The sequence below is a fragment of the Anastrepha ludens genome, chromosome 3, assembly GCF_028408465.1.
Source record: "Anastrepha ludens isolate Willacy chromosome 3, idAnaLude1.1, whole genome shotgun sequence".
Lineage (NCBI taxonomy): Eukaryota > Metazoa > Arthropoda > Insecta > Diptera > Tephritidae > Anastrepha > Anastrepha ludens.
Window position 1 is genome coordinate 3,300,805 of NC_071499.1, and position 12,872 is coordinate 3,313,676.

Here is a 12,872-nt window from a genome sequence, read left to right on the forward strand (position 1 = left end):
TAAATAAATAAAGGAATAATAAATTAGAAATAAAAACTTTTTTAAGAAAAAGAAAAAAAATCCTATTCTCTAATTTTTTGATGAACAAACCTATCATCCTTCCCATTTTTGCAAGACTGTACGGGGATACAGAATATGAACAATATACGCTCTCTCTCGCGCGCCCACATTCACGTGAGTCGGTCTCGCTCGCACTCACAGGAATGAAATTTTCCAAATTTTCCATGTGATGGGACCATCAGAATGGGCTGGCTCTACACATTTCATCAATTTATTGTATTGCCAATGTTGTGTAAAAAAGACAGCCGGTATAAAATATGTTGACTTGTGCTTCCATCAACGCACTTTCAACATGGGCTGGCAGTACTTTGAGACCACGAGAATGGGCTGGCAACCATCGTTTCATTTTATACAGACCGTAAATGAAATTCTGTTAAGATTTTAAGGTGGTATAAAATGTGTTGAGTAAATGTTTTTTATTAACAATTTTAAAAAATAAAAACGCATAATTAAGACCGCTATTGAGCAGCCAGCCCGCCGGATATCGATTCTAGTATTAAAAAACTAATCCCACACAAAATTTCAAGAAGTATAAAATATGTTGGGTTCTTTGGTCATGAGCTCTTAGACTATAAGTAATACACAACAACGGCCGCTGTCGTACAGCACCACTATCGATAGTTGAAAATACTATCGAATGGTTGCATTCCTATTTATCTAAAAAGTTCAATTCAAGGAATTTGGCGCTTGTGTAAGAAATATAAACAAAATTTATCAATTGTATGTGTATAATATAATTAATGATTTTATTGCCATATCAGGGTACGGGAGATATTGGCAGTTTGCTGTAAAATGGGAAATTCGGAAGACTTGCAGGGTAAGATTTATTTATTATTTAGCCTATGGGCACGGCTAAGTTTATACATTTGGACAGCTTATTATACGGAGAACAGTCCTGAAGCAGAAATTTTGTCCAGCGGCGTGTTTTCACGACTCCGAAGCTTGGAAATATTTTACGCATTCGAAAGAAAAAAATTGCTAGATGTCGGTCATGCGACAAAGAATATAGACAAGTTCAATTTTTTTCGACCATTTAAAACGTCTATCTCAACATCAGATAAAATCCAAGTTGTTAAAAATAATAAAGAATTTTTTCCCAGATATGCAAAATACGATAATAATACGGACGTAAGAAAAATGCTGACGATTGCTGCGGGCATTCAAACTTTCCGCATTGCAGAAGCAGAGAATGTAAATAATTGAATGAGAAGGCGCAAATGTTAAATAACTTTTTTCGAGTACTAAATTGAAGATTCGTTGTAAAGGATTTCAGATATTTACTTACAACACTAGTAGATGATTTCAGATTTTTACCACTTTTGTAGAGGCAGAGAACGTAACGAATGTATAGGGTTATCTAATAAGAGGTGTTATTTTGATATTCACAGAAAAATGCTATTTTTTAATATAAATGATCGGATGTTTATTTCATTATAAAGAGGAAGGTATGCCATTAATAGGGGAATATAACATCAGGCAAATGACCACCACGACCACGCTTACAGGACAATAACCTTTTCATGAAATTTTCCATAACCGAATTGAAAAGTGGCTGCCCTATGCCCTCGATAGCCTCACGAAGACCGTCTTTGAGGCCTTGAATCAACCCTGGGCTGTTGGCGTAGACCTTTTCTTTCACGTGACCTCAGAAAAAAAAGTCACAAGGTGCTAAATCACAAGATTTCGGTGGCCAATTGTGATCGTTTCTTCGAGATTTAACTTTTCCCGTAAAATATCAATGGTTTCGTTGCTTGTGTGGCATGTAGCGCCGTCTTGTTGAAAATAAACGCTGTCCAGATCAATACCATCCAATTCCGGCCATAAAAAATTGTTAATAATCTAATCTAACCTAAATAACACCTGTTATTGGAAAATCCTTTATTTACGTTCTCTGGTAGAGGATTTCAGAGCTTTACTTACCACACTTGTGCATTATTGTCTGTATGTACAAATGTACGTACATGCATATATAATATAACGTCAAACACATAAACTATAAATTGAAATACAATATAAAAACAACGTTGGTTCAACTTAATTCATTATTTTATTTGTGGATACAAATACTTCCTATTAACAAGCACATACATACATACATATGTATTATATTTGATAATGTTGTATACGTTCATTAAGTAAATACATAGTATGTACATTCATTTGTGTATGTAATGAAAAAAAGCTATGACTTACTTTAAAACAAATTTATTAAGTCGCAGAAAGAAACACACCGCGCCTTTATCCCTTCCAAATGGATGACTTCACATCGATTCTCGGCGCCAAATTTATTTTATATAAAAAAAAAAATGTTTTTAATCGGAAACAAATTTTGTGTAATAAATTTTACGTGTTCGCTTATTATTTCACAAATAAATGTGGTGTCTATAAAGTCGGTGTTCTAAAATCTCTTACAAGAAACCTTTAAAATCTCAATTGTACTAAAAATTCTTAACAGTAAGATTTGTGCCTTCTCATTCCATTAACATTCTCTGATACAACGCCGTTAAAAAAGGTGCAAATAATTTTAAATGACACGCAATATTGTGTAATTGCCACAGATATTTGGGCTTCAATGGATAATGAAAATTATTTGACGGTAATTTGCCACTTTATTACAGACAATTGTAAATTGCAAGTAACGGTTCAGTCTTAATTGAATTAGAATGCGCACATTAGTGATTCTCTAAACTCACTGTTATAGAGTTTATGAGCTGTGGAACACACTTTGCTTGGCATTGCCTTTTAAACAGTAATTTGAACTGGTTTCTAACATTAAAGGAGAAAAAATGTACGAATATACACATAACACAATATAAACTTATAGGTATGACATATTTTATTTATTTATTCCTTCACTACATTCTAAAGCTATAAAAGCAAAATAAAATAACAAGATACCTTCCTTCATTTTTTACATAACGATAAATAATTTCAATTCAACCAGACAGTCTGCTTTCACTTTGTTTCTTTCAATAGTACCGTTATTTTATTAGGATTCTTTTCGTTCTTTCTTTATTACATTTGATCGGTTAGCGAACTCAGTTGCACATTTTATTTAAAGTGTTAATAATTGGTAACATGGAAACTAAAGGAACAAAATTAATGTGTCGAAAAGAAAAATATTTAGTCTCTAATCATTAAATTTACTGACTTACTGACGTCTTTTAATTGTCAAAAACTATACCGACACAGTAGTGGTTTTGAGGAGGGGCCATTTTTCGTATTCTATACATGGTGTGTCGCCCTATGCCTAAATTGTCTTTCGTTGAAATATGAGAAAGCGTACGTTTTGTGTTTCGTTCAGTAGGTGATAGGTGTTGGCCGAATTGTCAAACGTCAAAGTTACAGCGAACGCAAAAAGAAGCAGCACCAGCAGCAGCAGCGGCAGTAACTTTTGATTATTGCCGCTCTCTCTTCCAGGAAGTAGCAGAATTAAAGCTGTGTAGAAGATTCTCTGGTAGAAGTGTGTCTCGAGTTGATTGAATGTAAAATTTTATTGCAGAAGGCATTTGAAAAAGCGGATAGTGTGATGATTTAGTTAAAAGAAGAAAAAACACACTTCTAAGTTCAATTAAAATTTGAACATTTGGATACGGTGAATAGTGATTTGTATAAAGTGAAAAGCTGAGGAAAATGTAAGGGAAAAATTCCATGAAAAAATTAGTAATATGCCTTGTGTTAATAAGAGAAGAAGCACCCCATAGTGTGGAGTAAATGCTCCACATTAAAGGGAGAAGCGCAACTTGCAGATCCGAGAAAATATCTAAAATTGATTTTTCTTTTCTCAATCTTTTCCTCTCTTTCGTACATTTGGTTTTGTGGATCTGGACGTCTGAATATGGCTGGTATGAATGCGACAACTGTTTGCTGATTTGTTCGTTGATTTTTCGTTAAACTCGCTCGCTGTTGCTGCAATGGCACAACTACTATCGCACTCTGGTGCTCGTTGTACGTCCGTCTTATTCGACAACTACGTATTTCGCTGCTTTTGCTGTCGCAGTCGCTGCCTTCGTTCTCCATCAAGTCTCCCTATTGGTGGTGCAAATTACAAGCGATTTTGGTGTACCAAAAAAGTAGAGCTAAGTAGAAGAAGAAAACGGAACAGTAAAGGAAATTTTTTAATTCATTTGTAGAAAAAGTACGGTTAAAATTGTAAAAGTGATCGAAAAATATATAAGAAGGACGAATTGGTAAAAGTCGCTGAAGAGTAGGCAAAAAGTAGGACTAAGCTCCGCATTAATTGCCGGAGTAGTGAAAAGAAAAAAATTATTCACCGCCACTCCATAACCCGAATACGAAACAATTGAAAATTATAGGAGGTGGAAATATACATATAGATACATCAGCAAAAATAAACGAGCATAGAAGAAAGGAAAGTATTTGCACAGCAGCGACAAAAAAAATCCTTAATACCTAAAACTGAATTTTAAAATAAAGCACAAATAGTGGAAAGCACAAATCTTCGTTTAAAATAGCATTGGTTGCGGCCACTTCAAGTTGCAGCCTATAAGCAGAGGAGACAAAACCGCACCCTTAATTCACCCTTCTAACATCGTCAGTTGAGAAAATATATAGGTACATTTTATGACAAACGAAGAGATAAAGAATAGAATTATCCATGGTAAAAGAAGGTAATTCCATTGGTACTATTTTTTTATTTTTATTAATTTTTTTTTATTAAAAAATTGAATTTCTGACAGCTTCCCAGATGTAAACATTTGTCAGCGTTTTCCCATTGGAATTTTTAGGGGGAGGGATATTTTATATCGTATATGAGGGAAATATAAAACCTGGTGTATATTGATGAATGAAGTATTCAATTAACACAATAACTGACTAATTAAAAATGTCCTGATTTTTAAATATTTTCATAACTAACTAACTAAAGATAGTTCAATGTGGTTATATGATTTTAAAAATCGTTGTACTTCCTATGTTGCTGCTTTGTAAACTTGAAAACATTTCTCCAATATAGTTTAACAACCATCAGTCCCTGGCAAAAAAATAGCAATTTTGACTAAACACCAAAAAAATTAAATTCGAGCATGAAAAAACCGAAAAGTAGAAGTCGTATATTTATAGAAAACATATTAAAATACATTGGAAAAATAGACATAAAAGAAACAAACAACATCCATTGTGCTTCACATTCTTCACACAGAATTTAGCGATGATATTAAATTTACAAAGGACTGATGCATATTAAAATAGTATAGCGGGAAGTAGGAGTAGACATCTCGGCCTGGTACGGTCAAAAGAAAGGCATATAAACTCAGCCCAATCCAGACCATCTGAGTTGAACTTTGGGCACTGACTTTGGATGAGATATTAAGAAGAGTAAAGGACACAAGAGAACTTTAGATCGAAGTGCAAACTAACAATTATTCTATTCTAAAGAAGCATAAGGAGAATATTTGGATCAATTTGAGTTTCTGCGAATGTAGGAACATTGTACCTACATACATCTCTTGAAAAACACAGGACAAACTGTTTATTATTTTAGAAATGTAACAAAATATTTGCTTATTCCAATTTGCTTTTCCATATTTTGCTTTTGAGAATAAGAGGCTTTCATGGTGGCCCTGAATAAACTAATAATGACTTTGATAAACTAATAAGTACAAATTTTACGATTGACATTTTGTAATTTTTTTAGTATCGTATGTACAAAGTATTGACCAATGATCTGATAATTTAAAAATAGAAGTTGGGCTCTTTCTTTTTATTAATTTTAAATTCAAAATTTAAACTTTCATTCACAATACCAAACAAGAAGGTATAGTAGCATGAAATGTTATAATCTGTTTAAATGATAGGTGTTTATATCGCAATGGAACAACTTTTCTTTTATCATGGTATTGTCGTATGCCAATATTTGAATATATAAGTGAATTAAGTTTAAATTATATATTCATTATACATGCATCTAGGAGCTCCGAAACATAACCAATTCGAAAGCTAACCAATTCTTCTGCAGTAACGTCAACAGCAAGACCATCGAAATGAATGAATTAGATAGCTTAAGACAAGAAGCCGAATCTCTTAAAAATGCCATACGAGATGCACGAAAGGCTGCATGTGACACAAGTTTGGTGCAAGCCGCAGCATCTTTGGAACCAATAGGTCGCATTCAGATGCGCACTCGCCGTACTCTTCGAGGTCATTTGGCAAAAATCTATGCAATGCATTGGGGTAGCGACTCGCGTAATTTGGTGTCGGCCTCACAAGACGGAAAATTGATCGTATGGGATTCACACACCACCAATAAGGTGCACGCTATACCATTGCGGTCCTCATGGGTGATGACGTGCGCTTATGCGCCTTCGGGTAGTTACGTCGCCTGTGGAGGCCTTGACAACATGTGTTCAATCTACAACTTGAAGACGCGCGAAGGCAATGTGCGCGTCTCGCGTGAGCTGCCTGGCCACGGTGGCTACCTGTCATGCTGTCGCTTTCTGGATGATAATCAGATTGTTACCAGCTCCGGCGATATGACCTGTGGTCTGTGGGATATCGAGACAGGTCAACAGGTAACCTCTTTCTTGGGCCATACAGGTGACGTAATGGCGTTATCTTTAGCGCCAGGGTGCAAAACATTTGTATCAGGTGCTTGTGATGCCTCGGCCAAGTTATGGGATATTCGTGAAGGTGTATGTAAACAAACTTTTCCGGGCCACGAGTCTGATATCAATGCGGTGACTTTCTTCCCTAATGGACAAGCATTTGCAACAGGTTCTGACGATGCCACGTGCCGCCTTTTCGATATTCGCGCCGACCAGGAACTGGCCATGTATTCGCACGACAACATTATCTGCGGTATCACATCAGTAGCGTTCTCAAAGAGTGGACGTCTGCTTTTGGCCGGCTACGATGATTTTAATTGCAATGTTTGGGATACAATGAAAGCAGAACGGTCCGGTATTTTGGCAGGCCATGATAATCGGGTCTCATGTCTAGGGGTGACCGAAAATGGCATGGCCGTTGCAACAGGTTCATGGGACTCGTTTTTGCGTGTGTGGAATTAAAGTGTTGGCGACTGTGCGTTACCAAGCCAATAGTGGATGTGATGCGGATACAAGTGTGGAAGAAGTGGGATACGGAGGAGTGAAAAGAAAATAGTATTCTTGTTGACTTACGGTATTAATGGCAGGCGCTTTCCCAACTCACCGAGAGATCATACAACCAAATCCATCAAAAATGGCCACTTCCACGCTCCTAGTCCTCATTATGCTCCATTTTGCGGCAGTAAATTTAGATTTTTACATATAATACACAAAAAAATCCAACTAGTAAACACGCATACACAAACAATTTAACACTCGAACAATCGAACACCCGGGAAAAGGGACATCGGGACACTGGACATAAGACGGAAGCATATGCTGACACACATAACCGATTTATATACAAGCTTACATTAAACAAATTATTTATATAAAATATATACATACATAAAACATATAAGTTAAAAGTAAAGTCAAAGTGAAAAAACCAGACGGATAAAAAATTAAAAAAAAATAATAAAGTGAAAAAACAAAGCCACTAAGCAAAAGTATGCAAGCAAAATAAAAGAATATTAAAATTATGATTATGATGAAACAGTAAAAAATGCTGAGGCACAGAGAAAAAACATAGCACAAAAGGCATTAAAAAGCTAAGGCTTTAACAAAGTTTAAGTCGCAGCGAAATCTGTTGAAAACGCATTTACAAAACCACAGCAAGAAATTTAAATCGAAATGATACAAGCGAAAGGCGTTATAGAAGTAAAAACTAAAACATAAGGAGCAAAGAATACTTGAAATGAAACCCAATAAGATTTATAAATTTTTCTTATTAATTTTAAGCCCTAATTTATATACAACTCAAAATTAAAAAAGAAAGAAAATTTAAAAAAGTAAACGAATAAATTTTATATATGGCCATATAAGCTATACAGCAGCAACAGCAAAAATCATACTTACGTACATAATACAGCAAAAAAAAAAAACGAGATAAAAAAGAATAGGATGAAAACTAAATTTAACATAATGATCGTAAACTAATTTGTATATTAAAGTATTTAAAAGGTAAACAACATTAGCAGCGGTATCAGCAGTAGAAATATAACATTGATCACACCGCTAGCGATAATAAACATAATAAACTACGTCACGTCACTACGTGCATAGGAGAAATCTATGTTTCAAGTATTAGAACAATTGGAATACAAGATCACTAAAGAGAAATTGAAAATCATAACCAATACAAAAATTATAGCAGCAAGAAAAGTAAGATTAAATTTAATGATTTGGTAAACAGACGACAGGTACATGTAATCACACATTGCACATGTAAATGCATAAATACCGCTTACATTTTCGTTACAACAGTGCGGGGAATGTTTATTAAAATAATATGTTGACCAATGGAGTACATAATTTAATAAAGTTAAAAAGAAAGAAAACAACTTTAATAGGTTTGAGTTGTGGGAAACCTAGAAAGGAGTATAATGGAAATGTATTGTCACTTAAATATGACTATTTTTTTTAGGTATTTTAGGCTTGCTGTGATTTGTAAATGTAAAAGTTTGCAGAAACGGCATAATATGCTAAAACGAAGATATACATTAAACATGCGAAATCGAATTGACAAATAACACCTCATGGTTGCATGTAAATACCGTAACGTTACCATAATATTAGTAGAAAGTTAGGAATTCACATTAAATATCTACAAGATAAGAAATATTTTCAATGTCTTTTCAAAGTGTTTAGTCCGAGTACATGTGCTGATATGCTTTGATGTTGATGTCACGCATCGTTACACTGAACTATCAACAAAGTTGCGAAACTTGGTGCGAACTCTACTGCATTTTATAACTATTATCACTTCCTTGCCACAAGGGTACTTATTTCGCACAACACAGAGGGTGTACTAATAGACGTGCCCGCATTCAAATATGATTACTTGTCATACGATTTATATTAAAAATGTATTTTGTGATTTTCGTTTGTACGCTATGCGACTTGATTTGGATCATATAAAAAATGCTTGGCCTCAGCTCAATCTTACATATTCAGCTTTGAATCAAAATCAAATAAAATACACAAATTGTATAGACTTTGTGGCATAAAGCAAAATTTTTAATTATTTTCCGACTGCCCTTAAAGTAACACCTACTCAAATTTTGCAGACGCACACGTAACACGAGTAACTATGAAAAATGTACAACCAAAACGCACACATTCAATTTTATGCTACCTAATGCTAATTAGTTAAGAAAAACATACCTATGAGTTTCAACTGGTTGCAATTGCATATTATTTATATTTTATAGTATACGTACGCTGGTATAGTATATACTTATATACATACATATACACCTAACATACATATAATAAATTTAATTTTATTTGTTTAATGTATGTAAAGATAAAATTATGTTTACAAATACTGAGTCACGAAGCATCTCTGTATATCAAATCATACGTGGGTTCAGAATTGTTGGCGATAACAAAATCAAACCTGCAGAAGCAGAAGCGGAAGCCTAAGATTATAAAATTATATTTTATTTAACCTGATTTTTGCATTCTTGTATAATAATTGGGATGAAATTCTCAATTATGGTTTCATGTATGTTAATTGTTTTTCTTGTTTTATAATTTAAATTTATTATTATACTGTATTAAATTGAGCTTTAAACACTTGTAAACGTATTTATTTTTTGTTTTGTGTGCTTTAGAAGATTTGAATGAGCACGTTAACAGTAGGGTAAAACTCGATCCCTAATTTATATATGAAGAACGACTAACTGCATTTAATGTAACCTTTTGCATTGCGTTGTGCGTATTTACAGGATCTCTGAAGTACCGCACAGACAATTCATGTTTAATTTTTTAAACTTTAATTGACCTATCCCCGTACTGGATTCCAACTGTACCCATTTAATGCCGCAAACCTGCCGTGGACTTAACTCTAATATTCAATTATCATTTCAAGTCTTATGAACAAATTAATAAAATATATTATATTTCAAGAGTTTGACACAAGCTTTCCTTCAATCAATTGTTTTCATCATTTAGTTGAACTACTATTTAAATCAATCAACTTTCTCTACCTTTAATAACGATCCAAGTGGAACTTTTTATAGTATATTCACGAGAAAAAAAACAAATCTTTAATCAGAAAAATAAGTTCAAAATTATTTCCCAATTTTTTATGTATTGAAAGAAGATAAAAATCATTAATATAATACGTGAGTCCTTGGTGGAGAAAATATGCATGTATTTTTTAGTTCGGAAAAGCGTTAGATACGCACTTGTGTTTGGAAGCCAAAATTAAATGTAAAGAACAGCTGAACAAAAATGACCTAAATATAACTAAAAGAATGATGCCAGAAAAAGGGATCGCTGCATGTAACGTAAATGAAATAAAATTTAAAACATCTCAACTCATATTTAAATCTGTAATTATAATTAAAATAAACTGAAATTTAAATAAAAAATACATTTGCTTAGTTAGTGTAAACAAAAAACCATAATTGAATTTGGGTTAAGGGATTGAATAATGGTTAGGTTTTACTAAAAACTGTGAAACTATTTTTAAAGAAATTATTCTCTTCAAAATTTGTTTTGGTTTACTGTCTGTTTTACGAGTATATGGTTTTCTGGTACGCCCTTATGATGTTTGCCAAGGAGTGCAGGTAATCTAAATTAAATAACTGAAGATAGGCACCTCCGCTTATGCGCTAGGCTTCTCCTCGGTAGGTGTCTATTGTGCAAATAAAGGAACAATAGTTTTAGCAATTACTCAGCTTTGGCAACCATTTAAAAATAGAAAGTACGAATATATACGGTTGTTGTTTCTGACGAATTGCTAATCCATTTTTCAAGATTGCTCAAAAAGTGCTAGAAAAAAATAACACAAACAGCAAAGAGTCCGCTAAACCTTTTTCTACAACTGTTTTGTTGACTAACACCGAAAAATACGGGGAAATGTGTACATATAAATAGAGAAATGCATATTGTAGAAGGCAGTCAAAATGAACGTTTATGTATAAATTTTTTAAAATTGTTAAGTGCCAACCGTATCGGTTGTTTATTCCAACCGAACAAAAATACTTCTGCGTTAATTAATTTCTATCCAATAACCCTTAATGAAGTTACATTTGGTATGTAACCCGTACCTGTAAAGAGAATGTTTAAGGGTGGTCCCTCCGCGGTCTAGAAATGTCAAAAAATCGATTTTTTCTTTTTTTGATATTTCGAAAGTATAGGCTTTTAAGAAGAATATACTGTGAAATTTTCATGCGCGGTCCACGCGCTCCTGTCCCTCAAACTTTAAACTCATTTATCTTGAAACGACTTTTTTCGGCACGTCGGAACTAGAATCATAATTTTATTTAAATAATTTCCTATTTTTTAAACTAAAAAACTAGTGAAAAACCCCCGATTTTACGAACTTTTTTTTCAAAAGTGCGCCATTTTGTCAATTTTTCACTTTTTCGATTTGTTCTAGTTCCGACCATAACTGTACTCTTTCTGATTAAGAACCTTATCGAATTTTGTGTTTCAGATGAGTAGAAGTCTCGAAATCATTACGCCGTCCGGGTTCGATTTTTCGAGATTTTTTTGTATGCTCAATAAACGTACTAATGAGCCCGAAAAGTTGAAACATCGTTTTTTAAATTTTTAATGTCAAAAAAAAAATCATGAAAATAGGTGAAACTTTCGCGCTCTAGACCACCGGGTACCCTTAAGCTGCTAACAACGACAGATTCTTAAATCCATCCACTATCAATATCTTTAACTGTATGCCCGGAATAAACCTACCGAAAAAGTAAGGTAAAGTTTCCGATATTGTCTCGTTATCACTAAACTATGAAGCCTATTATTTATGTACTCGCGATGTTCAGAATCGTCAGAGAGTCCATTATAGGAAGCGGCCTGTAGTTGCACGTGCAATCAAAGATGATAGAATATAAAGAATTCGAATCAAAATTGTGGAAATAACTTTGGCTACGTCATGGGGGTTTTGTCAGCAGGATTGTGGCTGCTCATGTCACATATTCTTACCCTCTACATGAGCGGTGACTGCGTTGAATTTTTCGTATATCATCAGCACAATGTTGTTTGGCGTTTAACCTACAACAATATTACGAACGAAATTGTGCGAAGATAACGCAGCTATAGCTACCGGCTAGCGATTTGAGGGTCTTGAGGCGGTTTCGTTGTCGTCGACTTTGATCTTTAATGTAGTTTGACCTCTTTCGTCCAGATAGTAAATAGGCTCGCCACGCATTTAGTTGGAGTTGGAGATTCCGCACAGTGAAGAAGCGAAAAACTGGCGGGATAGTCGTTCACTTTGGAACACAAGTCATCCATGTCATTGCTGGACGCCATTATCAGGCAATCGCCAGCATAGAAAATCAGTGAAACCAACTAGAGAAGTTAAGAAGCAAGGGGGCAGGACACCACCCTGTGGCGGTTTAAATCGAAATATGACTGGCGAGTGTCGGCAGGTTTTGGTTAAGTCACGATCTGTGTTTTCATAGTAGTAATTGCTGTGGTAGGACCGTGCACTTCACGGAAACCATGCTGATGTGTAGCTGAGGTCAGGTTTTTCATAAAGAATCGGAGTAGGTGGGCCTCAAGTGTCTTCACTACTGGAGAAAGGAGAGTTATCGGTCGATGAGACGCTCTTTGATGGACGGGTTTCAATAGTGGAACCACTCTCCCGGTTTTCCACATATCAAGTATGGCGAGAGTAGTCAAGGACAAATTGAAGCTCCTCGTGATATATGCTACTCAACCAATACCATTAAACTTGTGGTA

General features: G+C 34.5%; 1 protein-coding gene and 1 long non-coding RNA gene across 4 annotated transcripts; both read left to right on the plus strand.

Annotated features, from left to right (window-relative positions):
• Nucleotides 1–568: 568 nt before the first annotated feature.
• On the plus strand, nucleotides 569–2,040 carry LOC128856862 (uncharacterized). The gene is made up of 3 exons (XR_008453869.1): nucleotides 569–751; nucleotides 822–877; nucleotides 935–2,040. It is a non-coding gene; the product is annotated as an uncharacterized LOC128856862 (long non-coding RNA).
• A 1,342-nt stretch (nucleotides 2,041–3,382) lies between these two features.
• LOC128856863 (guanine nucleotide-binding protein subunit beta-1) lies at nucleotides 3,383–10,100 on the plus strand. Of its 3 annotated transcripts, none has more exons than XM_054092276.1 (3): nucleotides 3,383–3,695; nucleotides 4,061–4,635; nucleotides 5,958–10,100. In XM_054092276.1, exon 3 carries the CDS (start codon nucleotides 6,063–6,065, stop codon nucleotides 7,083–7,085), a length of 1,023 nt encoding a protein of 340 aa, XP_053948251.1. In that variant the 5' UTR covers nucleotides 3,383–3,695; nucleotides 4,061–4,635; nucleotides 5,958–6,062; the 3' UTR covers nucleotides 7,086–10,100. The 3 variants fall into 3 exon arrangements, with proteins under 3 accessions (XP_053948251.1, XP_053948250.1, XP_053948252.1); XM_054092275.1 differs by having other exon boundaries at nucleotides 5,991–10,100; XM_054092277.1 differs by having other exon boundaries at nucleotides 6,038–10,100.
• The last annotated feature ends 2,772 nt before the right edge of the window (nucleotides 10,101–12,872 follow it).

What these genes read in the sequence shown, in the direction of transcription:
- LOC128856863 (XM_054092276.1), top strand. Translation starts at nt 6,063, where the DNA reads ATGAATGAATTAGATAGCTTAAGACAAGAAGCCGAATCTCTTAAAAAT.